Source organism: Triplophysa dalaica, chromosome 1, assembly GCF_015846415.1.
Source record: "Triplophysa dalaica isolate WHDGS20190420 chromosome 1, ASM1584641v1, whole genome shotgun sequence".
NCBI classification, from domain to species: domain Eukaryota; kingdom Metazoa; phylum Chordata; class Actinopteri; order Cypriniformes; family Nemacheilidae; genus Triplophysa; species Triplophysa dalaica.
The window spans coordinates 24,251,659-24,278,526 of NC_079542.1; the positions used below are offsets into that span (position 1 = coordinate 24,251,659).

The 26,868-nt window shown below is 40.4% G+C and overlaps 1 protein-coding gene across 3 annotated transcripts in view; it reads right to left on the reverse strand.

Annotated features, from left to right (window-relative positions):
• Positions 1 to 11,594, reverse strand: part of svep1 (sushi, von Willebrand factor type A, EGF and pentraxin domain containing 1) — an 80,439-nt gene extending 68,845 nt beyond the window's left edge. For 2 of the 3 annotated variants that reach the window (XM_056754782.1, XM_056754772.1), the window contains exon 1: positions 10,808 to 11,593. In XM_056754782.1, the coding sequence (XP_056610760.1) occupies positions 10,808 to 11,311 (504 nt within the window). In that variant the 5' untranslated portion in view covers positions 11,312 to 11,593. Of the gene's footprint in view, positions 1 to 10,807 lie in introns of all 3 variants that reach the window. The other variant, XR_008907301.1, reaches the window with a different exon arrangement.
• Between the last annotated feature and the right edge of the window lie 15,274 nt (positions 11,595 to 26,868).

Below are 26,868 nucleotides of genomic sequence, written 5' to 3' on the forward strand. Positions count from 1 at the left end.
AAAGCCACACAAATAATACAACTGAGGGAATAATTAATCCTTATCATTCATTGTTTATTATTTTATAAACTATTATAAAATTGGATAAACATTAGCACTTAATGTTTTCCATCCATCCATTTTCTACCGTTTATCCGAACTACCTCGGGTCACGGGGACTTAATGTTTTGAACACTGTTAAAATCCAATGATGAAAAAATGACTTCACAGGCTCTCCACAACATATTGAGCAAACGGAATCAATCTAAAACATTGCAAGTACAAGTAAAAACAATTGCGGCTGATGAAGTTGGTATACTGTTAAATTATGCCCCCACTTTTAAAGCGGTCCAGCAAAGGATGAACGTCTCTGTGTTATAATGTAGCATTATGTATTTTATGCACATTTTGAAGTCTCCTATCAGAAATGAGTCGCCACAGAAGAGGTGCAGATTCTGCAATCAATCCTGGCTTACAGGCTATGTGATGAGACAATCAGGGCTGCGTTTCCTAAATGTCCAAAAAAATGTTGACTTCCTTGATCTATATGTGCATTTTAAGACTTTTAGAGTGCTAATATATATAACATTCAAGCATTTCTGTCTTTTCATGATTATCAGCATCAGTAAAAAAGTAAACTCATGGTCAATATTTTTACACAATTATTATACAATCTTTGCTTCATGAAAGTTGCAGATACTTGTTTTTTAATATTTAAAGAATTTAGAAGCATAATTAAAGAACGAGAACTAATTTAGAAGTTATGCATTTGCAAACATTATAGTTGTTTTAACCACAACCTAAACACACCATGTGCGTTAGCATGAACTAGTGAAGGTCTGGTCATGTTTTTGTATTGTCACACTGACATTACCTGAAACGTGTAAATGCTTTCGGCGTTTTGTAGTTTACATGACTGGATTTTAATTGTTAGCAAATAAACAAGTGTACATACAAAATAGGCATTGAACAAACGATTAGGCTAAATGACAGGATTTTACATTCGGTCGTTTAGCATGTTGACGCGGTTAATGCGCGCCTACAGTAACGACACCACGGATGCTCAAACTCTCGAGAGCTGTAGAAAGAGGAAGAAAGCGACGCAGCCAGCGTTTTGCACGCATTCTTAGACGCAACATGTGAACAACCCCTGACATTTCCATGATAAAAACATTTAGCTACTTACATCGCCCTCTTTCACAGTTAAAGTCGCCGTGAAACCTGCATATTCCCTCGACTACACCACTGGGTACAAACACACTTTCAAACAGGCCAGGACACGCATCCACACAACATCCATCAAGTAAGCAAAAGTGTCATGGAATACTCATTCATCTTTGCCGGTTAGACACATGCTTACGGAACGCTGTGCCAGCACTTTGTCACTGTCAACAGGCTATTAATCACCAGCAATCTCAACGTCTGCTCAAAATCTATCTTTCTTTGATCAGCGGGGCCTTTCCAGCTGTTAATGTAGACATTATCTCCTGTTCAGCTACCTGTGTTGTGTATGGGGCCACTGGGCATGCTCACTGAACCATGATCATCACACCAGGGTATTCTGTTTCACCACCATATCACAGTCCTAAAGCTCAGCTGTCTCTAACAAGACAAAAGCACTAACATAACAATGTTTCTCTCAGATTGCTGAGGTAAGTGGAATGTAGCAAAAAAATGAGGGAATACTTTATATTTGTCCTTAATTGGGTTTAGCTTCCAATGGAATTGTTGACGGGATGTCTCCTCCTGAAGCATTCCGGAATGATGCAATCATGTGACCTGAGAACATTCATATGCTTGGTTGAAGGTCTGAAGTGTTTTGACATTTTGTGGTTCCAGAACAGCCATATGAGCCTATACGCAGCAAAAACAAGCATGCTAGATGGGCCCAATCATTTCAAACCATATTCTTGAACAGGGGTCCATAACACACTTTGTTCAGCAGGGTTGAGCTGTTGAAACCCTAGATATAAACCATTTTTACACATAGGAGACTTCTCTGTGCATGACTGAAATTTGTATGACTCCCGCTGTTCACTAGCATGTTCTCCTTCAGTTTCCCTTGAGTGACAACAATTGTTTGAGTTTTCTCAACATGTCACACTCGGCCAGCTAAACCTCAATTAGACAGATACAGACAGCTTAGGAGAGACAGTTAGGCTGACGTATGGGTTGTACATCTATTGACTATTGGAAGTCCCAAGATCCTTATTATAACCCTCCTTCTCTGTGAAGTGAATTATAGAGCATGTGCCTGTGTGTGGATGGATGAAGTTTGTATAAAAGAAAGTGTAATTGGTCTGGATAAAACACTGGAGCAGAGGGTTTGTGGAGCATGGTTAGTTGGTTCCTGTCAAAACACCATTTATCAAGTTGAAAAGCGTAAGACACCAGAGGAAATCATTTTTAAATGAGACTAAACTTTAACTTTGGTCTCTTAGGTCCACTGCCGTGAACTCAATAAGACGAGAAGGTTATGCAATCTGAATTTGCTCTATTCAATTATATCTGTTATTCTGAATGCCCATGGCAAAGCAGTAAGTACAAAATGTTGGAATGCTTTTAACAAAATATATTTTGACACACCCTGTAATTGAAAGCAAATATGAATAGTGAAACCAAACAAACCTCATCAATGTGACCAGATTCTTGGCCTCAGCCTGTTAGAAGAGGCAAACAAGCAACAACACCACAAGCCACGAAAAATATGTTTCTGAATTGCAATTAACTGCTCACTCCAACCCCTCCCCTTTCGAGACACTACGGTGGATGACACAGAACTGAGATTTCGTCAAGTTTATGCTTCTTTGCTCTGTAGAGCAGTTTATAGGTTAATAGAGACTGAACCAACATGGCACATTCCATTAAAGGGGACCTGATTTGTATATAGATAGAAATAGCTCATTCTAAGCTTCATTGTGTAAGTTCTTTATACACCTCTGAACACATATTGTAGTACTTATGTACTACATTATATTGCATTTCTGTCAACAGATTTGTATGTTAATTTACATACTGATATATTTCCATAGAAAAATTGACATTTTCTGTGAATTCTGACCCAAAAGCTAAAACAATAAATCATATTATTAAGGTTACTTTTGTAAGTCTGGGCTTTCCTGTAGCTCAGTGGTTAGAGCATCGCGTTAGCAGTGCCAAGGGTTCAATTTTCTGATGATGAATTTTCTGTCAGTTTAACTTGAATCTCTCTTTTACTATTACAATGATCATGTCTCTATTCTGGGCCTCCCCCTCTTTTGGAATAGATGGATGAATCGACCTTATAGGGCACGGAGGAAAGGGTCAGTGTACCTCAATCCTCCCCAGCTGGACCTGATTGAAAAAACCTGGTTGAGAAGTAGTGACGCTGATCTTGGAAGTAAAGATAAACAATTTATTTTTTATTTATGTAATAAGTAAGGTACATCAATATTGTGCACTGCCATGGATATATCGATTTAGAAAATGAACTATTTAAATTAATTTGTTTAATGTATTTAATTAAGGCTTTGAGGCCCATATTGAGCCTGTATGTTATTAATGGTCCATAGAACAATAGCAGGAAAACCCATACATCAATTACAATCCTGTAAATGTCTTGCTGGAAAGTCTAAGTTAAATTTGGGTTTAGAATATCCATAACTACATGGATGATGGTACATATTTTTGTATTATATAACACTGCTGTCTATAATTATATATAATTTCTTTTATAATGTAATTCCTTTTTTGTTGTTGTGTGTTAATTTTATTTTTAGCTGACAAGATCAAATCAGGTAAATGTCAAACAAATTGCAATTTTAAGACTCCGTAGTAAATTAATAAAACTATAATGTTAAACTGTGTATATACAATTTTTCTGTGCCAAATATAATTTTACATCGTTACAACCAATGCCAAATGCAACACAAGTTAATATTATTAATGCATACTAACACCATACGCTCTGGTTCTCATCTGGAGATAAAAGTGGATGCTGAAATATCTCTAAATTCACAACGTCATCTGGGTATGAAAACAATGGTTCGTAACAGCTTGGATGTTGTCCAGACTGCTGTTTCTCTGGTGCACAGGTCACTTATGTAAGACAGTAATAGCAGCACAGAGTGAGGAAGCTATTTTCAGTAAGAACAAGCCGGTCGATGCTGTTGACAGGCACTTTCGGGGCATCTCCTCTGTCTGTGATATGTCCTACCCTTCCCCCTTAACAGACATGAACATCACCTCAAATAACATGCAAATTGCTTTACATACAGAAGTACCACGCAAAAGAACCACTTACAGCGCTCGGTTAAATGTAACAGTTTTTTCTTTGATTTCTGAAGGGTGGAACTGTTGCTTTAACTCTGAGGTATTTTAAGTGAGACTCCTGGAAAGCTTCTACGGGGCTGCCAATTACTAGCCTTTTTATCATAGTGTGGTCACGGGCACAGATTGGGCATCTTTGCTGGAGCACAACAAAACTAACGGGAAGATTTTTGAAAAGGGACATTTTAAAAGTGCTATTAGTAACTGTGAAACTGTCTTGGTTTGGCCATTTTCACTCACAAAATAAACAGTAGATAGTAGGTTTGTTTTACATTTATTTTCAGTAAGCAAGTATTTGTGAAGTGTGCCAGTTAAGTTTCAAGCAAGCACCAAATAATTGGCCAAATGCTGGTATGTAGTGATTTCCCCCAAGAGTAGATGTTAAGGTAAATGGGAACAGAAGCAAACATACAGTCGCTCTTTAATTTTTTTTAACTTCGATTAAAAAATGACGCTTCAGAACCCTGTGCCAAGACTTCCAAACCGTTTAGCATGTTTTAACCAGCCTTTGAACTCATTTCATATGAACAGCACAAACAGCACAATTCCCGAATCTGCAGACTTAATTTGAAACTTCGCCTGTTGCCATGAATCCCACATCCATGCATGGTCTTTCAAAACAAAAATAGCTTCTGTAAATTCCAGGTACTTTCAAGGATAAATTGGGTGTCCACATATGTTATGTTCCCTCGGTGACGCATGTACAGTATGCAGCTGGTAGTAAAAAGCTATTTTAATTATGCATGCTTCAGGTCAAAATTGTGTTGCTGCTTTTTTCCGCAAGTGTATGATTATTTGTGTATGATATTGTTTCCAAACTAGCAACCTGGTATCCCCAACTTCATTTTTCCTCAATAATATCTTACATTTGTTTTCATTGCAGTTCATTGTGATGGTGTTTCTGGAGGTGCAGACAGGCTGAGCACCCCCACTGCTCTAAATTTGACTCGCTCAATGCGCCGTCCAGCAACCACTAATCACAGTGTTGAAACGTTGTGCAGTGTATAAATGTTCCAAAATGAGTAAGTTTGTGTGTAGATCTCAGGTTGTGGGATAGGTAGCTGCATGTTGTGGTTAATAGCAAAAAATCTCTCTTCAAACTAAAGATTTGCCTTTAGATGAAAACTGGAGGGCAACGGTCGATTTTTGTTTTAATGTGACTATGTGACTATAACTATGTTTAGTATATGTTCATATACTCGTTTTCAAAGGCTTATGACTTTGTTTTCACATATTTGACATTTATTAAGTGATGACATGGTCAGTGCCACTAGCTACTGTAGACAAAAAAATCTAAACATGAGATGGTGTTTTAGGGTACACAACTGTATTGCACTTATGTTCCAGCTTCCCCTGAAGGTTGTACAACTGAATGATGATGAAGAACAGATTTTGTTTTATGTTGCATTTTGTCTCCACATGTGTGTTCCAGAAAGGAAAGCTGCGTGTATCCTTTACCTCTCATTCTTTGTTGATGCATCCAAGATCTAAAATTAACTTTCTTTAACACCTGCTAATGGCGTGTGAATTACGAACATGTATAAACCACTTTGCAAGATGCAAACAATGGTCCTGAAGCCAATTTTTTACATTTATTTATTTATTAACTACATTTGATAATTCTGTACATCTTGAGTGGTGGCCCTGATCACATGTATCATGTTGTTATTGATATTTAAGTTTTGTTATATTGTTTGTTTTTATACTGTATGTGACTTGAAATTGTGTGTCAAGAGTGGATCATTTACTTCAAAACAAATTTCCTGTGTGAAAGAATGTAATCTTAAAGATATTAGTTTAACTTTTTGATTCGGTTATAAATGTTGTGTTGGTTGTATTTTTGTATTATGTGTGTGAAGACTCTATAACTGAAACACAAAGTTCTTCTGGACCAGTGATGTTCAAATGTCTCCTGAAGAAGCCTATAGGCCAATTTCTTTAAACTGTCCCCAAAACATAAAGAACCTCATTTTATTCATCATATTTTTATTTTGATAATTAAATGCAAGAGAAATTACATATTTTATCATTACTTCGAGTTCTGGAGGAAAAGGATTTCTTAAAGGCATCAAATTTTTCCCCTAATGACAAACAAGATGCCACAGATCTTATCTTCAATATTAGGTTTGTATGTCCTTGCTTTGAATCACTTACACAATTTACGAGGTCTGATTTTGAATTCATGACCTTGTTTAATCCATTGTTTATCTTGCATTTGCCACTTGCCCTTTCTCTTTTCACATCTTATCGGTTATGCACTTTAAGTATTTGTGTGATGATTTGATAGATACTACAAACTCATTTCTGGTGAACATAATTTTAAGACTGACAATAAAAGAGTGAAAACAATCTGTTTCAACGGGCATGTCATGAATCTCTGAATCAAACCTGGCTGGTTTACTGTAAACCATTTTGCCTCACACGGTTTAAGACCGAAGAGCCCTTATCTGCCCGTCTGCAGACATATCTGTGGCTTTCAGACTGGTTTAAAGGCATTCCTGGCTGTCTTATCAGGGTTTGTGGTGTACAGCCTGTCTCTAATAAGGATCTCCCTAATCATTCTTAATTAATAGCACAAATACAGCCTCGGGAAGTGCCAGAATTTGTGGAAACTAAATTCTCCTTTATCAGTGCACATGAGGCTAAGGAGAGGCAGTCCATACAGCCTTTATTGTTACAGTTTTTGTGATTTATTTTTCCTCAAACCTATTTTCTGTCTACATTCTGGAATCTGATGAGGGAAAGTAGGTATGTATGGATGGAGAAAATGAAGCAGTAGAACGGTTTTAAATTATATTTTTGTTTTTCTTAATGTGAATTCACATTATTCCTATTGAGGACCCTTTTCTAATGAGAATCCAACTTGAGACGAGCTTTCATTGGAAATAGGATATTTCACATTCATTTCCCATTTGGTCAAGGTCTTTGATGGTTTGGAGGTTAATTAAAAAAGCAGACAAAGAATCTGGAAAGCACTGGAGGCATTCACTAACATTTAGAACGAGCAAACAAAGAGAAGGACATTTTATGAAGACCTAACTTTGCTCTGGTTAGACAAATTAAGCAACGCTGGGTGAGGGATCTGGCAAACCAAGGATACCCACTTAGTGCATGCAAACACTGAGGTTTGGAGGGCAAATCAGCTGAAGAGAGTTTTTATCCTAACAGAATTACAGATATTACAAAACAGAAACAGAAAGGTTGTACAAATAATTCCATGTGTTCTGAAAAAAAAGTAAGGAGCCTGTACTGTTGATGGGGCTTGAGAAACACTTTGGTACTCTATTATTAGGCAAAGTGGAATGCTGTTAGAGCCAACATTTCATTCTTCAAATGAAGTAGAGCAAATTAAAGAGAGGTTAGCAAAGCATGGACGATCTTCCTGAAATTTGATGTCTCGAAGAGCTTAGATTTGGTTTAAAAGATATGACACGGCTAAAAAGAGTATTATCATTTGTTTTAGTTGTATAGCAATGTGTATACATGATTTAAAGGAGGCATGAGTTAAAATCACAATTTTAAACTGAGCTTTTCTTATATAAGAGGGAATCGTATTCACGCTAACATCATGTAAGTGTTAGAACTGAAAACACCCTTGTTATTGAGATTACATCAGTTATGGACACCAGGCCAGGTTCTGGAATGCACCTATCTATGACGACATTGAAAGGTCAAACACCAACTCCACAGAAATATATCAACGACTACTTCTCTAGTCCCACCCACTGGTTCCCGCATGACAATTCTTAGGTTATACAGGTGGCGCGGTCCCAGATAGAGCGAGCAAGCAATAAACGAAAACATGTCTTTAAAGATCCCTGGTTGTGGAAGAATACAGTCGCTGCATAACCTTCCAAACGGATTCTGACATTAGTAATGCGGATTAAAGTTTATTTTTAAAAACGTTGCCGCTCATGTGGGAAAACATGGAGCGCTTGTTCGTTTCATTTCTCCGGGGGTTTCTTCGTGAACAAGGCAGAGATCGACACTGGATTTGTGGAATGCCTAAAATGAAAAAGCAGTGCTGTGTCGTGAATATTGGATCGGATAGGAATGGTGCAGCAATCTTATGTGAGAAAAAAAAATTGTACTATGCATCACTATTGCTTCGTTAGAGATCGCTTGATGTGCTCTGAGCAGTATTTGCACGAGATTAGTATTACCTGGGGACTTCTCGTCATTTGTATTAATTGCAGAGGTTGTCTCTGATCTTACGCTTGTCCGAAACGACATCTCTGTGATTTGGTGGGCTCATATATAATTTTTCAAGGTTTTATCCACCGCTTGTGAATAATAGAGGCTGTTTTGAAGCGTATTGGTATTATTTCGGGCACTGGGTGATATCCATAAATTACCGGGAGTTTCCTGTTTGTTTATTTATCATGGAAACTCTCGTAACATTTGAGAACCGCAATCGTGGTGATCTTTTGTCCGGTGTGGTTACACGAGACAATTCAGGCATGTCTGGGTGTGCATTCACTCTTGCATGGTGCATAGATAGATAGAATGCATATTTTGTTCCGACACATTAATTTTGCAATTTAACGTGTCTAATACATGCATGTGCAATTTATAGCACACCAAAGACACAGGAAAACACATGTTCGCGGCATATGACCCCTTTAACTGAAGTTTGTTTTTTCTGTTTCTCCTTGCACTTTGGCAGCAGAATCGTAGATGTGTCTTTGACCTCTGCAGATTTGAAAATGTGTCTAATAAAAGGTTCCAGACCTCTGTGCAATTTAAACTTAATAAAAGAAGCCAAAGTCGTAAAATATTACAGTTTCACTGTGATGCCAATTAATTATATATGATCAAAATGACTTTCCTGATGTGCTTCAATTACAACTAAATACATTCGCAGATCTGGGTTTACGAAGCCATTTTTCAAACCACAGATGTCATCGAGGACAAGAAAAATGTCAGAAACCAGGGGCATCATTTCATATGCAAGAGTAAAGGGAACAGATGAGGCAAGGGGCAATAAAACATTTTTCATTGATTCCTTGCATCACTTGTCAGTGAAAGGGGGGTAGTGAGGGGAAAGTTCATCTGCAAGATAGGAGTCTGGATCATGAAATTCTCAAAAACTTTAAAGTGGCAGTCTGTAAGTTATTTGGAGTAAAAATTAGCTAAGACCAATTAATGAGCAAGTACATGAAATAACGTTGTTTAAAACTGTGGCACTGCCCTTGCTGGATTCACCACTGAAAGCTTGTCATAATTGTTTGTAATTTGCCCTGTCGAGTCGTCTTTCCGGGAGATCCTTATTTGTTGTCTTTCGTCTATGCGTCGTTTCATCACATTCATACACAGAACGAAGAGGATCCGGCTGCTAGCCAGCGCGTGGATGCTGCGAGTGACAGGCGATTTGTAGCGTGTTCTCACAACTGTTGGGTAGGATAAGTTTAGTATTATTTATGGCGGCGTTTAGTACTTTTACTTTTAAATGCCAAGCAGTTTTGACGTCTGGGGATTCAACGTTTGTGAAGACGGGTACAGTTTCATCGATTGTTCTTTCTCTCTTTGTTATGTTCATTATGAGAAATGTAATTCAAGACTTATTCGCACTGGGTTAGTATTATCTGCGGACCTCGTGTGTTTTAGAAATGACCTCCTCACATCTGTATTTCGTGTGGCGCGAATTAGCACGGACAAGTGAAGTTGTGATTTTACTCAAATGAATGGACTTATATCCCGGATATGACGGCAAGGATTTTCACATAGTATATATAGCAGTATGGTGTATAATGATTTATGACAGGGCCTGTCAGCATTTGAGACAGGGATCTTCTGTCCGGTTCACGTTACAGGAGATTCCATAAGAAATAACAAAATGACCCAGCACCCGAAATAATATCAAAACACATCTACACAGCCTCCATTTGGGCTATTTGTGTCTGTGAAGTGTTCTTGTTTGTTTCGTGTTATATCCTCTGCCATGTTATCTGTGTTTATTATGCGCTACTGATGTACAGTGAAGATTCTCACTGCTGCACTGTCACAGACCACAACTCACGTAAAGAAATACCTCCGCACATCACCTGCAGTAGCAATTACAAACTGAGATGGCAAAAAAGAGGCCAATCCTACGGACTGCCGCTTTAAGACATCAAACCTGTCTTTCTCTATATATTTCCATGGAAAGTTTACGTTTAAGTAACAACAATGCACATTGCCTTGCAACTAAATTGGAAGCATTCATTTTATGTAAACTGTCAATATTCATGCCTTTAAAAAAAGTGTGGTTTACGCTTCTAGCTTGCCGAAAATGTGCATCTATGTTCCTTTTTTTTTGACAATAATATTAATTGAGTATAGATCCAAGTATGCACATTCATCAACTGACACCTGATGGTAGCCTGAGTGTTCAGTATAAGTCAACACATTTGCTCAGTTATCTCTTCCATTATCTGTTACATTTCTCTCTGTTCTCATTGATCCTATAGAAGTACTCACATTCTTTCTCGCACACTCTCACTTGAACATAAAAACTTAATGATTACACAGCTGCCCTTACCGCTGCACGCTGGAAGGCGCCCCTGGTGTATGTGCCGCCTCCTCTGTAGGTGATGGAGGGGATCTCTTTGCTAAAAAGAGAGCACTTGTGCTGGTGGGCTTTGGGTGCTGACACATAGTCCACTCTTGTAACCACATAGTTCTTGGAACTGAATGTCACAAGGGCCACACGTGTTGCTTCTGGAGCCACCGGAAAATCTGACAGCATCTTCCGTATGAATCGCAGCTCGCTCCCAAAGTTAGAAGCTCCCACACTGGAAGACTCATCCACGAGAAAGACCAAATCCAGACGACCACCACGCTCCCGAAGACGACGAACGTTCTGTCTGAAGACCTGGCCCAGGCGTGCCACTTTACTTTCCGCGCTCTCAGAGAGGTTTCCCCGGGTTTGAACTGCTTGACGCAGTCCCTGTGCCTGGACTGACCAACTGGTACAGCCAGACCTGTACAGAATCAAGAACATTAAAGTGAACTTAAAAATCTGTGTCCGTTTTAGTGGCATCATGGTTACACCTCCAACAACGATGTCCAATATTTCTTGCAAAAAGTTTGATGCTGTCTTCCTGTAGCTTATTCTCTATTCGACTCTCTGATACTTTTCCAGGCAGGGTGAGGTTCCTATCTCTCTGCTGATCTGTGGAGCTTCTGCATCTCAACCATCGGAATGCTTCTTCCTCACTCTCAAAATCATTAAAAACAGCGAGACAGTGAAAAATGTTCACAGGATTGAATGACAGAGAGACCGAGAGGGTGTGTGTGCTGGTTTGAGACTAAGAGAGGGAATGAGAAGGAAGAGCTAGTGAGAGCAGCAGCAGACGAAAAAGGGGGCAGTTAGAGGCGTGAGTGTCTCTCTCTTTTCTCTTTTCTTCCCATCCCGTTCTATTCCTTATTCCCAATGTGTTCCCGACCCCCTCTCTTACTTTCCTCTGTTGAGAAAGATTGTGTGTCATTTGAACACTCTAGACTGCATGTCGGCCAATGCCTTTGTGAGAAAGTGAGCGTGTGTTAAAGAGAGAGACGTTTGTCTCTCAGCCTGTCAACATGCCCAAAGAAAACATCAGCACGGGCCTGTTGATCAATTCCATATGTCTGGCACTCGTCAGCTCTCGGGTGAACCCTCTCACCACACCATCAGGCAGATACCAAGAGAGCCATCTGCTATTGGGGGGCGGGGGAACAGATACAGACAGACAGACTGTAGACAAAACAAACATGAAATGGGCACAAAAAAGTTCACCCGACGAGCAAGGAAGTTGTTACCAGGTTTAAATCTGAGCTGTTGTAAGGGGGGAGTTATCACAAAAGTGTTTTGTAAGATCAGCATTGCATGCAGTCTTGATTACTTCCTTTTGTTTCTCTTGGGGGTCTTTTGGTGAAAGAAATCAGAAGTAGAATCTGATCCCCTATCTTTTTTCAATCACTCTCCCTTTTATTCTTCCCCACTTTTCTTTAAACAAAACCAAGTCTCAGTGTTTTAAGGAGTTTTGGTGGGTATTTTAAGCCAGGCTACAGCTGGAATTAAAACGCCAGGTAAATAAACAATCCTAGCAGTCACAGTTATGACAGCACTGATAGGATTGTGAGATTAAAGACAGATTAGTGAACTTGCTTAGTCTATATACATAACTTTGAGGTTGACAATGCAAATGTTGCATCTGAGTAAAGCTGATGCACATCTCTCCATTTACATGATGAGACGACACAATATGCAATTTTATTCAATTAAATAATAAAAAATATGATCATACACATGCACATTAAATTCACTCTAATATGTTAACATTCATGCTTGTCTTTTGGCACAGATGGGCATGGATATGCCTATTTACATTTTAAGATTTATATGTAATAAAAAAATTACGAACAAAACTACCTCTTAGTTGTTTGGCTTGACTCAGTCTTACTAATGTAAAACTTGTAGAACAGTGCCCTCAACTGGAGGGTTTTTCTCTTGTTTCTTTTAAGGGTTCTCCTAGTACATGGGTGTCCAATATCGGTCCTGGAGGGCCACAGTCCTGCAGAGTTTCGCTCCAACTTGGCTCAACACACCTGTTTGGAAGATTCTAGTCTGCTTTGTGAGTCCTTGATTAGCTGTTCAGGCGTGTTTGATTAGGGTTGAAGCTAAACTTTGCAGGACACAGGCCCTCCAGAACTGACTTTGGACACCCCTGTGTATGAGTATAACTGCATCCGTAATCCATACTCACTGAGTAGGTACATCACTTCAGTAAGTAGCTACTTCGTTATATTGATGTGATAATGTGACGTTATAACAAGCTGTGACAGGTGCATTAACACCTAATTGCAACAGTAACGCTACAACCTCTCAGCATTTGCAATAAGTTTGTAATGCCTTCACGACAGAGATGTTTAGCAGCTATTGTTTTAGAAGAGCACTGCTGTTTATATTGTCAAGACATTTAATACTACCTGTAATACTACAAATGAAGATTACCTGATGGGAACATAACCAGAAAAGGCAGGAGACACTGCATTCAGTTCTTTAAGAACTTTCATTATTTGCAGGAAACAGTCAATATACACTAGCTGAGCCTCCTCACTGAGAGTCCAGCAGCCAAAACTGCCTAAAACACCAAGAGAGAACCATTTTCTACCCAATGGAACAAACCATTTAAACTAGGCCTACACTACCCATAATCCCCAGGATATAATAAAAGGGGAAGAGGAAGGCCATGCACCCTCTTAAACCCTGCCCTTGAACCATGCTACAGCCGTGAGCCCAGAGACAAAAGGTAAGAAAATATTACAAATTCTAAATAAAGTCAAGAAAGGAAACAAGATTTATTTTATTTCAGCATGAACTTTAGACCACAAGAAAAGTAACCAAAATCCTTTCTACAAAATGAACAAAACCACTGAGAGTATTCATGACATCGTCACACCCCAGAAATACATTTCTGGCCCACCCCTACACTTATGCAAAATATTATTGATAAATACTGACCAGTAATTCTTTACATTACGGTTTTAATAAAATATATATTATAGCAAAACAAGCTAAATGTAATTTAATTGTATTGCCATATAACATCTAAGCATGAATTGTAGCAGTATGAGCACATCTAAGCATGACGTGTAGCAAAAATGAATACATCACTTTTCAGGTAAGCAATGAAATTTAGCATGAAGTAATGCTATGTTTTATTTAAAGACAACAATAGGAAACCTGAATAAAAAAGGAAAAATGTAATCACAATAAACAACCCCCGTGCTTTGTGTCTCTTCTCACTAGGGACATCATTGAGCCAGAGGATGAGGAGGACCAGGATGACAACCCCCCTCCATGCCCCAAATGTTTTCCAGTTCATATTTTCAGCATTCCACTTCTTGCTTAATTTTATGTCATGTTTATAATGAATTGGTACAAAGGCTAAATTAACCTGCTATTTATTTTGTTTAATTCTTTACAGTACTACACTATTCTAAATGCATGCGTACATTTCATACAATTCCTATTTGGGGAATATGTATAATCAGTCATGTGATACTAGTTCTTAAAGGGAAAGTTTTTTCAATATTTACTCAACCTTTTGTCCTTTCAACCTGTATGACTTTCTTTCACATAACACAAAAGAACATATTTTGAAGAAAGTTGGTAACCAAACAGCGTCAGCACCAATTTACTTCTATTGTATGGACACAAAACCAATGCAAGTTAATGGATGCTGGTAAACAACACTTTTAAAAATATCTTCATTTGTGTTCTGCGGAAGAAAAAGCATAAAGGTTTGAGATGACAAGAGAGTGAGAAAACGATGACAGAATAGTCATATTAATAATAATGAAATAATTAATAAATAGGAAGCGCACAGTGTTTGGCTCTAGCATTACAGCCCCTAATTGTCTTTGTCTTTTACAAAACAATTCTTGTCTATTTGTAGGGTTTTCTCCCGAGCTTAAAGGGTGATTGGCGAGATTGGTTTTAGGAAACCAGCCGGGTTAGTTATCTAATTTGTGAGATTGGTCATAGCGAGCCAGCCAGGTTAGTTATCTGCATGTGCTCCTCCCGAACTTTGTTAATAAAACATAATTTCACGAGTTTGCCTCGCAGATAATAAGTACGGGTAATACGGCAGGTGATAGTATGTGTATTTGACGTGCTGTAGTTCCCCCAAACTCGGAGCGCCCACCTCTTGTTCCCGGGGAGAGGGCCCCAGGCCTGGTATATGTCCGGACTCAGGTCGTACCCCCCAAAAGATGCAATAAGCGTGGGACAACAGCCAGAGGAATGTGATCCCCAAAATGAGTCTGGCTTGAGGTTTATGGTCCTTTACTAGTTTTGTGAGACGGTTGGTTCATACGCAAGCGAGTACTGCAGTTTAGGATGGTAGGTAAGGCTCTTGTTGTGCGGGGAACTATTGCGGCAGTGCAAAGTATGGGAAAGGTTCCTGCAGGAGCGACACTACTGTGGTAGTGCCCGGTAAAGATAAGGCTACTAAAAATCCTAAAAATCTCTTGTGGCTTGTATGTTAAGAGAGAATCTCCCCTTTCTGTGGATGGCTGGCATATTACCACATGGGTCCCATCCAAGGCACCGTTTCGATTAGGGATGCCATTGGCTCGGCAACAAGATCCAATACTTTGGACTCAGTAATATGCAACTGTATAAGGAACATTCTACAGAATTGGTGCAAAATAAGAGTTGTAAACAAACAAACAAAAATAGTTTTTTCCCCAGATCTTTTTTATGTATGCAAATTGTATAACATCAAAGTTACACATTTCTAGTAATTGTGCTCTTCATTTTCAGAATGTTATTTCAGAAATCTTTTGAAAATTCTACTTCTCCCCAAATTTTGTCACGGCCTAAACACAATAACATATAATATTATAAGAAGGATTATATTTACATATTAAGATTTTGTTTAAATCTACTTTTTAAATATATATTTTTCCTATTTAAAAAAAACTTTTCCACATGTAAATCAAAACCAGTTACAGTCAAAACAATATTTCAAGTGTAATTTATAATATTTGTTGTATTTTAATCAAAAAAATTTTGTAAAAGGCATACAGTTGATAATACCGATTTCAAAGTAAGATTCATATTTATATACATCGAACCAAACACTATCAGAAAATCTTAGTTGATAAGTCTATATACTTTATTTTTGACAAAACATCCAATGTTTCTGTCGTGACACACATTTTCAGTAGTGATGGTAATGTTTTGGTAGTGATCACAATATTTAATCTATTTGCAAAGCTAAATCAGACTTTCAACATTTTATGTCAATACAAATAACAATGTTGCACATATCCAGCCAGCACATATAGCAGACACACATCTGACATTTAATATCCAACAAAAAACCTAAAGATCACATATCACTACTTAAACATACTAGCATACTAATGCTTTCCCCATTCAAGCACTGATTATAAGAAAGAAATCATCCTCCTGGCGACTTTTTTTTGTCAAAAGCGACAAATCCAGCGACTTTTACTGGTGTTTTTGGAGACTTTTGTGGTGTTTGGAGACTTGAAAGCACGAATCACTCTGCAGTTAGGCCTACTGTACACAACGAGCACAGGTGCTGCCGTGAGCCCCTCACCCATCCAAAAGCACCCACAGGCGGTCAGTCTCTCAGTAGCCTCACGCAGCAGTCAGAGCAGAGAGGAGACACACACCCCTCCGCGTCCAGGCTGTAAATGAATCGCGCATGCGCGTGGCCACCGCCGTTCCCGCCCTGGCTTACAGAGCGGGGTGTAAATGTAAATGTTCACTCACTCTTACACAAAAATAAATCACTGCATTTAAATTGACTCAAGACATAGCTCTCCATTCACTCTGGTCTAGTCTCTTGCCAAGTTCGCTTGTGCCAGCTCTCGCTAGTCTGTTATCAATCTCGATTTACATAGGCCTTAATACAAAAACCCAACAGTCTTTTTAAAGACTAAACCCACAAACATTCTTGTTAAAGATTAGATCAAATCTCAGCCCTTGCCAGTAATTTTTTTTAACTGCTAGGCAGTAGCTACACTTAGCTAACACTACCCACGCGACTAAGACACACACACACACACACACACACTACAATCGTTAAGTATTAAAATAAAATCTGAATTGTCCGCAAAATAATTATTTTGTTTGTTTAATTAAAGATCGTGCCTAAGTCCCGACTGATTAGCCCCTGATACGTCTCTCAACATGAAAACACATAACAAAAATGGAGAAATTTCTTGTGAGGACCAACAAGCCAAGCGATGCACCACCAGCTGCAAAAAAAGCTTCGAAGGTACGATGAAGCATACCTGCAGTTTGGGTTTACAGTCACGACCTCAGTATGTCGTGTGTGCTGAGGTGCTGGCAAACGACAGTATGAACAGGGATGGGCATAAATACATGTAAATGTATTTAAAATACAAATACAAAATACTGAGTGGAAAAATGTATTTAAATACAAATACAGTTTTGAAAATACACAAAATACATGTGAAATTGGTGATTCAGTGCAGGTACCCCTATTAGGCTGAAATCTATCTGGGCCTATTCTAAATGCCAAAAAGCATAATGTGTTTAACTATCAAGAAACTTTCGTTTTCATTTTATTTACCGCTTCCCTTCCACTGCCCGGTATTATTCGGCAAACAAATGACTTCCTCTCATCGCTCCTTTTTGATGATTTGGAGAACAATTTATCAGAGTCGCCCCTGTCGTTTCACAGATGTATACAACGGAGAGCACGTCCAGCATAAAAGCCTCGTCGGTTTAATGAGGAGTGCGCGCAGTAAACAGTTTCGCGGCGTATCTATGTGAATTGTGAAAGTATAAACAAGGCTTCAACTGCACAAAGCAACAAGAGAAAGCGGCAACTGTGCGCTTAATCCAACGCTTACCGCGTCACACGTGACACTCCGTCTCGGAGAGCGTGCACAAAAAAAACTGCCAACGTGCAAAGTGAGAATTTGAATTTCCTTTCGCGGCAGTTATAATATCAAATCACAATAACTCATTCACACTTGTTTCTTTTTCCACTCTCATGTTCCAATTATTCCTGCCCACTAAAAGGTGCACATATATATTTACTTACCCCGATAGCTCTATAAACTATTTAAAAAAAGTTAAATCAATTTATATAATCGCTACGAATCTACGACATGTTGATGTTGTCATGACATCACCCATACCTAACACGCAGTAACGTTAATATTTTAAACACAAATTAAATTGACCATGAAATCCTCCATTATTCCAGAAAAGTCGCAGATCCAATGCTGGGTTGTATCTACAGCTGAAGCTCACGTGCATGATTGCTGGGGGAAGGGCGTGTCTGGCCTGAATTATGTTGGTTGATGCACGAAAACACCCTGATAAAAAGGTTGACTGGCTCAAAGTATTTTGAGTATTTTGAAAATACAAAAATACTCATCTTAAATGTATTTAAATACAAATTACATTAGATTTTCCAAAGGCTTTAAAATACAAAATACTATTTTGTATTTCAAATACGTATTTTAAATACATGTATTTGAAATACTGCCCATCCCTGAGTATGAAGCCCATCCATCCATCCATTTTCTACCGCTTATCCGGGGCCAGGTCGCGGGGGCAGCAGTCTAAGCAGGGATGCCCAGACTTCCCTCTCCCTAGACACTTCCTCCAGCTCTTCTGGGGGGACACCGAGGCGTTCCCAGGCCAGCCGGGAGACATAGTCCCTCCAGCGTGTCCTAGGTCTTCCCCGGGGTCTCCTCCCTGTGGGACATGCCCGGAACACCTTCCCGGGAAGGCGTCCAGGGGGCATCCGGAAAAGATGCCCGAGCCACCTCAGCTGGCCGCTCTCGATCTGGAGGAGCAGTGGATCTACTCTAAGCTCCTCCCGAGTGACTGAGCTTCTCACCCTATCTCTAAGGGATCGCCCAGCCACCCTGCGGAGAAAGCTCATTTCGGCCGCCTGTATCCGGGATCTTGTCCTTTCGGTTATGACCCACAGCTCATGACCATAGGTGAGAGTGGGAACGTAGATTGACCGGTAAATCGAGAGTTTCCCCTTGCGGCTCAGCTCCTTCTTCACCACGACAGACCGGTACAGCGACTGCATTACTGCAGAAGCTGCACCGATCCGTCTGTCAATCTCCCGTTCCATCCTTCCATCCTTCCCTCACTCGTGAACAAGACCCCCAGATACTTTAACTCCTCCACTTGAGGCAGGAACTTTCCACCTACCTGAAGTGAGCAAGCCACCCTTTTCCGACTGAGAACCATGGCCTCAGATTTGGAGGTGCTGATTCTCATGCTAGCCGCTTCGCACTCGGCTGCAAACCGTCCCAGTGCATGCTGAAGGTCCTGGTCTGATGGGGCCAGCACAACGACATTATCCGCAAAGAGCAGAGATGAAATCGTGTGGTCCCCAAACCCGACACCCTCCGGCCCCTGCTGCGCCTAGAAATTCTGTCCATAAAAATTATGAACAGAACCGGCGACAAAGGGCAGCCCTGCCGGAGTCCAACATGCACCGGAAACAAGTCTGACTTACTGCCGGCAATGCGAACCAATCTCCCGCTCCGGTCGTACAGGAACAGGATAGCCCTTAGCAAAGGGTCCCGAATCCCATACTCCCGGAGCACCCTCCACAAGATGCCGCGAGCGACACAGTCAAATGCCTTCTCCAAATCCCCAAAACACATGTGGATTGGTTGGGCAAACTCCCATGAACCCTCCATCACCCTGGAGAGGGTATAGAGCTGGTCCAGTTTTCCCAAACCACACTGTTCCTCCTGAATCCGAGTTTCTACCATCGGCCGGATTCTCCTCTCCAGTACCCTGGCATAGACTTTCCCAGGGAGGCTGAGAAGTGTGATCCCCGATAGTTGGAGCACACCCTCCGGACCCCCTTCTTAAAAAGTGGGACCACCACCCCGGTCTGCCAGTCCCTCGGTGACTTCGGCCCGGGTAATGGGCGAGTCAGCCTCCGAGTCCTCAGCCTCAGCTTCCTCAATGGAAGACGTGACGACGGGATTGAGGAGATCCTCGAAGTATTCCTTCCACCGCCCAATGATATCCCCGGTCGAGGTCAACAGCTGCCCCCCTCCACTGTAAAGAGCTTTGGTAGGGCACTGCTTACCCCTCCTGAGGCGCCGGACGGTTTGCCAGAATCTCTTCGAGGCCGACCGATAGTCCTTCTCCATGGCCTCACCGAACTCCTCCCAGGCCCGAGTTTTTGCCTCCCCAACCATCCGGGCTGCCCCAGCCCCAGCAGAACGACGGAGTCCCCAGTCGGAATCTCTGAACCTATCACACAATTTCAGGCTCCTTCCCCGTCAGAGAGGTGACGTTCCATGTCCCTAGAGCTAGATTCCGCGTCCAGGGATCGGGTTGTCGAGGCCCCCGCCTTCGACTGCCGCCCGATCCACTTTGCACCGGCCCCTTACGGTCCCTCCTGCATGTGGTGGGTCCACGGGAGGGTGGCCCCACGTCGCTCCTTCTGGCTGAGCCCGGCCGGACCCCATGGGGGAAGGCTCAACCACTAGGCATACGAGCGCCTGCAAATGAATGAAGCCCTGCAAATTAAAAAGGCACCTCGAAACAAAGCATGCTGGCATCAAAAATAATAATGTCTGCAAACTCACATTAGAAGTCTGGTGCTACTGCCAATTATAACAATACCCTAGTAATGATAATAGGCCTACCTACCGCTACTGATGATAATAATAATAATAACGTGGGCCTAAAAATAATAGCCTAGGGCTATCTATCTATCTATCTATCTATCTATCAAAAGCATTTGCAATTTGTTGGAAGGAATGAGAAACTGCTACTATGATGTGCACAAATGACTAAATGTTGTGGAGGTTGAACTAAATGTTGTGCAAATGTTAATAGTGATGTGAGCAATGCACCAAAGCGAGTGAGAAAAACTGTAATGACATGCTCTAAATATCCAAAAGTATCGTTTAGAATAAAATTGTAAGCGACGACATTAACTCTAACGTTAGAGTTCACTACATGTCATGATGGCTGACTGTATGGGCTAATTTTATGAATTGTTCACGTTAAAAATGGCAAACGCTTATACAACACAATGACTTTATAAGGTAGTATAAAAACCATAATATTTTATTGACAAAATTTTAGAGAACTTACTAACAATCCTGACTCGCAAGTTCGAGTTCGTTCCTGATTTCGTTGCTCCAGTCCATCAGATTTCAATTGTAAATGCACCCTGCGCAATCCCATAATGCTGTATCACAATTAATTACTGTAAAAATGCTTGAGCTACAGTGACAATACCTGGAAATATTCTATTAATAACTGTACTACTTTGTGTTACGTTAAATTCATTGCAAACCACAGTAAAAACTTGTAAAATGTTAAAACATAAAATTAACCATTTTTAGGTTAAGGAAGGCTATCGACCACTGCTAAACCGTTGCATATATCCAAACTGCGGGACAAAACAGGTAAATCGTAAATGACAGCTTAATGATTTTTTTCATCGAATGCTTTTAGAAGGCACAATTAACCAGCCCTTATCTATATGCTGAAAAACCAATTAACATTTTCAAAGACACACTCAAGTACGAACATGCGTTTTTTCGACAACAAAGCACCTGAATACAATATAACACAGATTTCAGAAGGGGGAATTTTTTAATTTCCAAGAGCACATGAAGGCAGCATAAAGAAATCCGGAGTATAGCCTAGGCCTACATTTCATGCTTTAATTAAACAGACATTGTAATTGCAAATATTAATAAAGCTTCTAATGAGGCTCTTGGTGAGAGAAACAGAGCGCAACCAGCACATGCTTAATGAGCTTGAGCCTAACTGTACGCGAAAGCAGTGTGCAAAGAGCAAGTGTTTGATGAGAGGCACACCGCCATTCCATTCCATTCCATTTTCTACCGCTTATCCGAACTACCTCGGGTCACGGGGAGCCTGCGCCTATCTCAGGAGTCATCGGGCATCAAGGCAGGATACACCCTGGATGGAGTGCCAACCCATCGCAGGGCACACACACTCACTCATTCACTCACGCACTCACACCCTACGGACAATTTTTTCCAGAGATGCCAATCAACCTACCATGCATGTCTTTGGACCAGGGGAGGAAACCGGAGTACCCGAGGAAACCCCCGAGGCACGGGGAGAACATGCAAACTCCACACACACAAGTCGGAAGCGGGAATCGAACCCCCAACCCTGGAGGTGTGAGGCGAACGTGCTAACCACTAAGCCACCATGCCAAGAAACTAAAGACAGAACTTTCAGCCAATCAAATAAAAAAAGATTGAATTATACTGTCGGCAGGTGGTTGCTAACAGAAATCAAGCACGAACTCCAGAGCTTTGTCTGTGTAGTTTGATGACAGAATGCAAACATAACAAAGTGAACAGTTTTAAAATGGCGCTTTGGGGAAAGCCTCTGTGTGACTGCGTCTGTCTCAGGGTTTTGGGACAGAAGAACCCAATTGCAGGCAGACACGGGGATGAATGTGTTAACAAGGGTATTATTTTATTAAACAAAATACAAGCAAAAACCCAAAAGGGGGAAAAACAGGAACGAGATAAATGATAAACACAGGAACAGACACTGACATTAGACTAAAACAGGAGACCCACAAGCCCGATCTGCAGGGTACGACCATCTGGGATAGCAGCCAGCGGGGGAAAAACTGGGCTGGAGTGAGACCTTGGGCTCCGGTTGATTCATGGCATACCTGATCATGTCCGAAAAGCCCAGCGGTCTCAGCATCTTCAGTTACCACCACGCCAGTGGTTCGTTCAAGCCGCCATTGAACCATCTGTTCCTGCTCATCGTGGACCATCTCCCCTGTGGTCTCAAATATCTGTTTGCGAACTCCAAGACGTTGGAGTGTCCCTGGCGCAAACTAGATAGGAGCTGTGCCTGGCTCGATCTCCTTGCCTCCATATTGCCTGCTGGGTTCGTTTCTGGCTCGTGCATCTTGTCAGGGATTTGGGGCAGAAGAACCTAATTGCAGGCAGACACAGGGATGAAGGGGTTAACAAGGGAATTATTTTATTAAACACAAAACAAAGCAAAAACCCACAAGGGGGAAAAACAGGAACGAGATAAATGATAAACACAGGAACAGAAACTGACTACACTGACATTAGACTAAAACAAGACAGGATTACAATAACCTAACACTAACTTGACTTGACAGGAAGATACTACAGGCAGGAACAACCTCCGGACTCGGGACCTCCGGACTATGTGGTCGCGGACTCCGCACGAGCCGCGGCGGCAAACCACACGGTGTCAAAGTCCAACTGCCTCATTGCTCTCATCTCCGATCCGGAGAGTGGATCTCTGAGACCGGTGTTGAACAGCAACACGAAGACGCCTTGTCCGGTGATGTCGAGGAACCTCTCCACAAACTCATGCAGTCTCACTTCCCTGGCGAAGACTGCCGAGGCGACGGGCAACACCACAACAGCCAGTGTTCATGGCTGCTTGCTGGGTTCAGTCTTGGCCCCAAAGCGTACCCATGGTGATGCAGCGGGAGTTCCCTCGAAATGGAATGTCTTGGATTATGTCTGTAAACCCTGTTCCTTGAGAAGGGAATGATACGCTGCATATGCTTTGGCATCTTTTAAGCTAAAAATGCAGATTTTAAGATTTTGTATGCCCTTTCATACTTCCTGGTCCAATACGTCATCCCTCCTATAACGTATTGTTTCACGATTGCATGTTTTTGAATGTACTTCAGACGCAGTCATGCAGAGGCTGTTCTTATTGAACAGGGCAGGGGTAACAGACGTAAACCAAGACGATTTCACAGATGCAAACTAATAACTTTTATGAATTCTGCTGTTTTAAATGAAAACTTTTTGAAACACATAATTTAGAACTTCACGTGTGTCACCTGAAAATACATTCTTAACAACATAATCTTTTTTTGTAACCTACCTACATGGTTAATGGCTTGGTCATTGTAAGAAATTCAAGAGTTTGTCACATGTTCAGGGAACAATTGGTTGCACTACACAATTAAATTCTTATTCACTGTATATTTAAGCAGCCCAAGACATATTCCAGTACAAGATTAAAAAATGCAATGTACAATATATAAGGTCACACCAAGTAATAATTACAGAAAGTACACAAAATGTACACAATATAAAACACAGTATAAAGTACAAAAAAATATAATACTGCAAACGCAGAGTGAAAGTTCAAATGTGTACAAAATTTAAGTAAAAATTTAAGCAAAATTGTGTGTTTACTGTTAACATGTGAGCTGTTTATTGCAATGTAAAGGTTGTTGTGTATATGCATCTGTGAAAGGTGAGGTCGCCCCAAGAATGTGTCAGCAGTGGAGGAGGAAGAGGTAGTGGTCAACTGTCATTCACCAGCCTAATGGCCCAAGGGTAGGGTATTTGTTCCCAAAGACAGACATGGAAAAAAGGCATCATCACTAGAAAGACCGTGTATTTCAAAACTTGGAACTGTATTTCAATGCTTACCAACACTAAAGCATTTTAATACAGTTTGCATTTATGTTCAAATGGCAACTGTGCAGTTTGAATATGTTTCATGGAGGACATTTTGTCTTTAGGGGCCTGAGTGTATTCTGTGTAATGAGGGTAAAATTCCTATTAAATGATACACCTATAGTCTTTGTTAAAATTTTGAAAAATGTAAAGGACAAAATATCTACAAAGGAGGACAAAGGTTAAATATACTATTTGTATTGAATATTTGAAGTATCAAATGCACATCACCTTATAATTTAGAAGGTAACTATTCCCAGTGAGATACAGCAAATATATTGAATATTTATTATAATAGATAATATATATTTTATTTAAATAAGGGAATCCATGAGGAAAATATATTAAATTTTTTGGCTCCCTCTGCTGATGAAAAGATGCATGGTGATTTAGTTACAAACGTTAGGTAGGGCCAAGGACACCATAATATGCTGAAGTTGCTTATCATTTGGACGCTGTTAAAGTATTGTTGAAAATAATTTGGTGCAGTGTCTTTCGCAAAAATTACTTTTTTGTGTGTTTTTTTTTAGTAGCCTTGTCTAAATAGTTTGCCAATTAACATAATGTGTTCTGTTGAAAGGCATCAGTAGCAAATGAGACCTGTGGTCTCAGTTTGATTGTTTTTGCCTGACTTTGTTATGGGTTCCTAACCCAAAAATAAAACCATTCTGTCATCATTTAGCCACCTTCCAAAGCTGTATAAATATCTTTGTTCTGATGAACACGGAAAGATATTTGGAAGAATGCTTATAACCAGACATATTTGACCCCCCATTGACTACCATAGAAGGAAAAAAACAATGGTAGTCAAAAGGCCTCAGAACTGTTTGCTGTCCCCCATTCTTCAAACTGTCTTCTTTTGTGTTCAGAAAGTATTTTTTTCTATCGTAGCCTATGGGGGGTTATAAGCATTTTTTTCAAATATCTTTCGCTGTGTTCATTTTTGGATTTGGAACAACTGGAAGGTGATTAAATGATGACAGAATTTAAATTTTTGGGTGAAATTGACAAATTGACATGTTCTGCTAAAGCCCCGAATAAAAAGTGCCCATGACTCTAGCCGCGATTGTTTGTAATGTGGCCCCGAATGTTTTGGCCTGGCGTTTAAAATTCGCCACTGACGCTGTGTACACTATGTTGACTGCAACCTATCTCTTACACGCACCGAGTCTGACACACACTCAGGCACGCACGCACATACACAAACACCACCTGACTGATTTCCATAGAGCAGCACCAAGCAGTTGAGTCAAGTCATGATTAAAGGTCCCGTAGTTCCCCCCCAAAACGAAATTTCTGTCATCATTTACCAATGGTCCCGATTGACTTCTATTGCATGAAGAATAGTCAATGTGGACGATCGGTTTTCTGTTACTAACTTTCTTTCAAATATCTTCTTTTGTCTTTTTACGGTTAACACATTATACAGTCATACAGGTTTGAAAAGTAAAGAGGGTGATTACAGAATTCTCACTATGCTTATGCGACTTTCAATAAAAGGCATTGTAAGTCTCGAGGTCAGCTCGGCTGGCCTGCAATCGTAGGCTGTTTCTTTGACTGGTTCGACTCCCGCTTGGACCAGTTGCGAATTTTTCATTGTTTCTCTTATGTTTATCTATGTCACAGGGATTTTTAATTTATACTTAAGCATTTATTTCATGGTTAATATATAAAGAAAGTCAGGAATAAGAGCTCGCTTTCCACAACAAACGTACAGTATATTCTAAAATTCTCAATCTCTTACGACACCGTCCAGACAGCCTCGTCAACAGCCTTTCAACAATAAGCGGGTAAGGAGTTAACATAACATGACAGGACAAAACCAAAAACCCACGAGGGGGTTACATAATAAAACAGGGCAATAATAATATGACAAGACAGGACTAAGATGGTGTGAGATGGTGGTCTAGTGGGTTAAACCACTGAACTGGTAAATCAAAGGTTGCTGGTTCGATCCCAGCAGCCACCACCAGTGTGTCCTTGAGCAAGACACTTTACTCCATGTTGCTCCAGGGGGATTGTCCCTGTAATAAGTGTTACTGTAAGTCGCTTTGGATAAAAGCGTCTGCCAAATTATTAAATTATTAATTATAATTATAAATTATAAATTATAAGACTAAGACCAACTACACTTAAACAAGACTAAAGTTAATATTAGACACGAACTTCAAATGACAGGACTCGACTAGACTAGACTTGACTAGACTAGATTAGATTAGATTAGATTAGATTAGATTAGATTAGATTAGATTTGACTAGACTAGACACAGAAACTCACCATACTAATGACATGAACCAGCACAGGACAGAAAACAGAGGGGTATTATAAAGGGGTCAAATCAAGAGGGGAGCAGGTGCAGGGCATGAAATTATTAACAAGCAATAATGAGGAAACGAGGGGGCGGGGACAAAGACCAGACCGGAGAGTGTATAGAAAGCCCTAAAACAATTATTACCTCTCTCCACATGAAACTAGAGGTTGTGTCATGATTCTGCCACTAGATCAAGAATAGAAAGTCAAGATGGGGCAGAACCATGACAGTATTAGGCCGCAGGCTGTTTGTGTTTTCTTAAAACTTAACT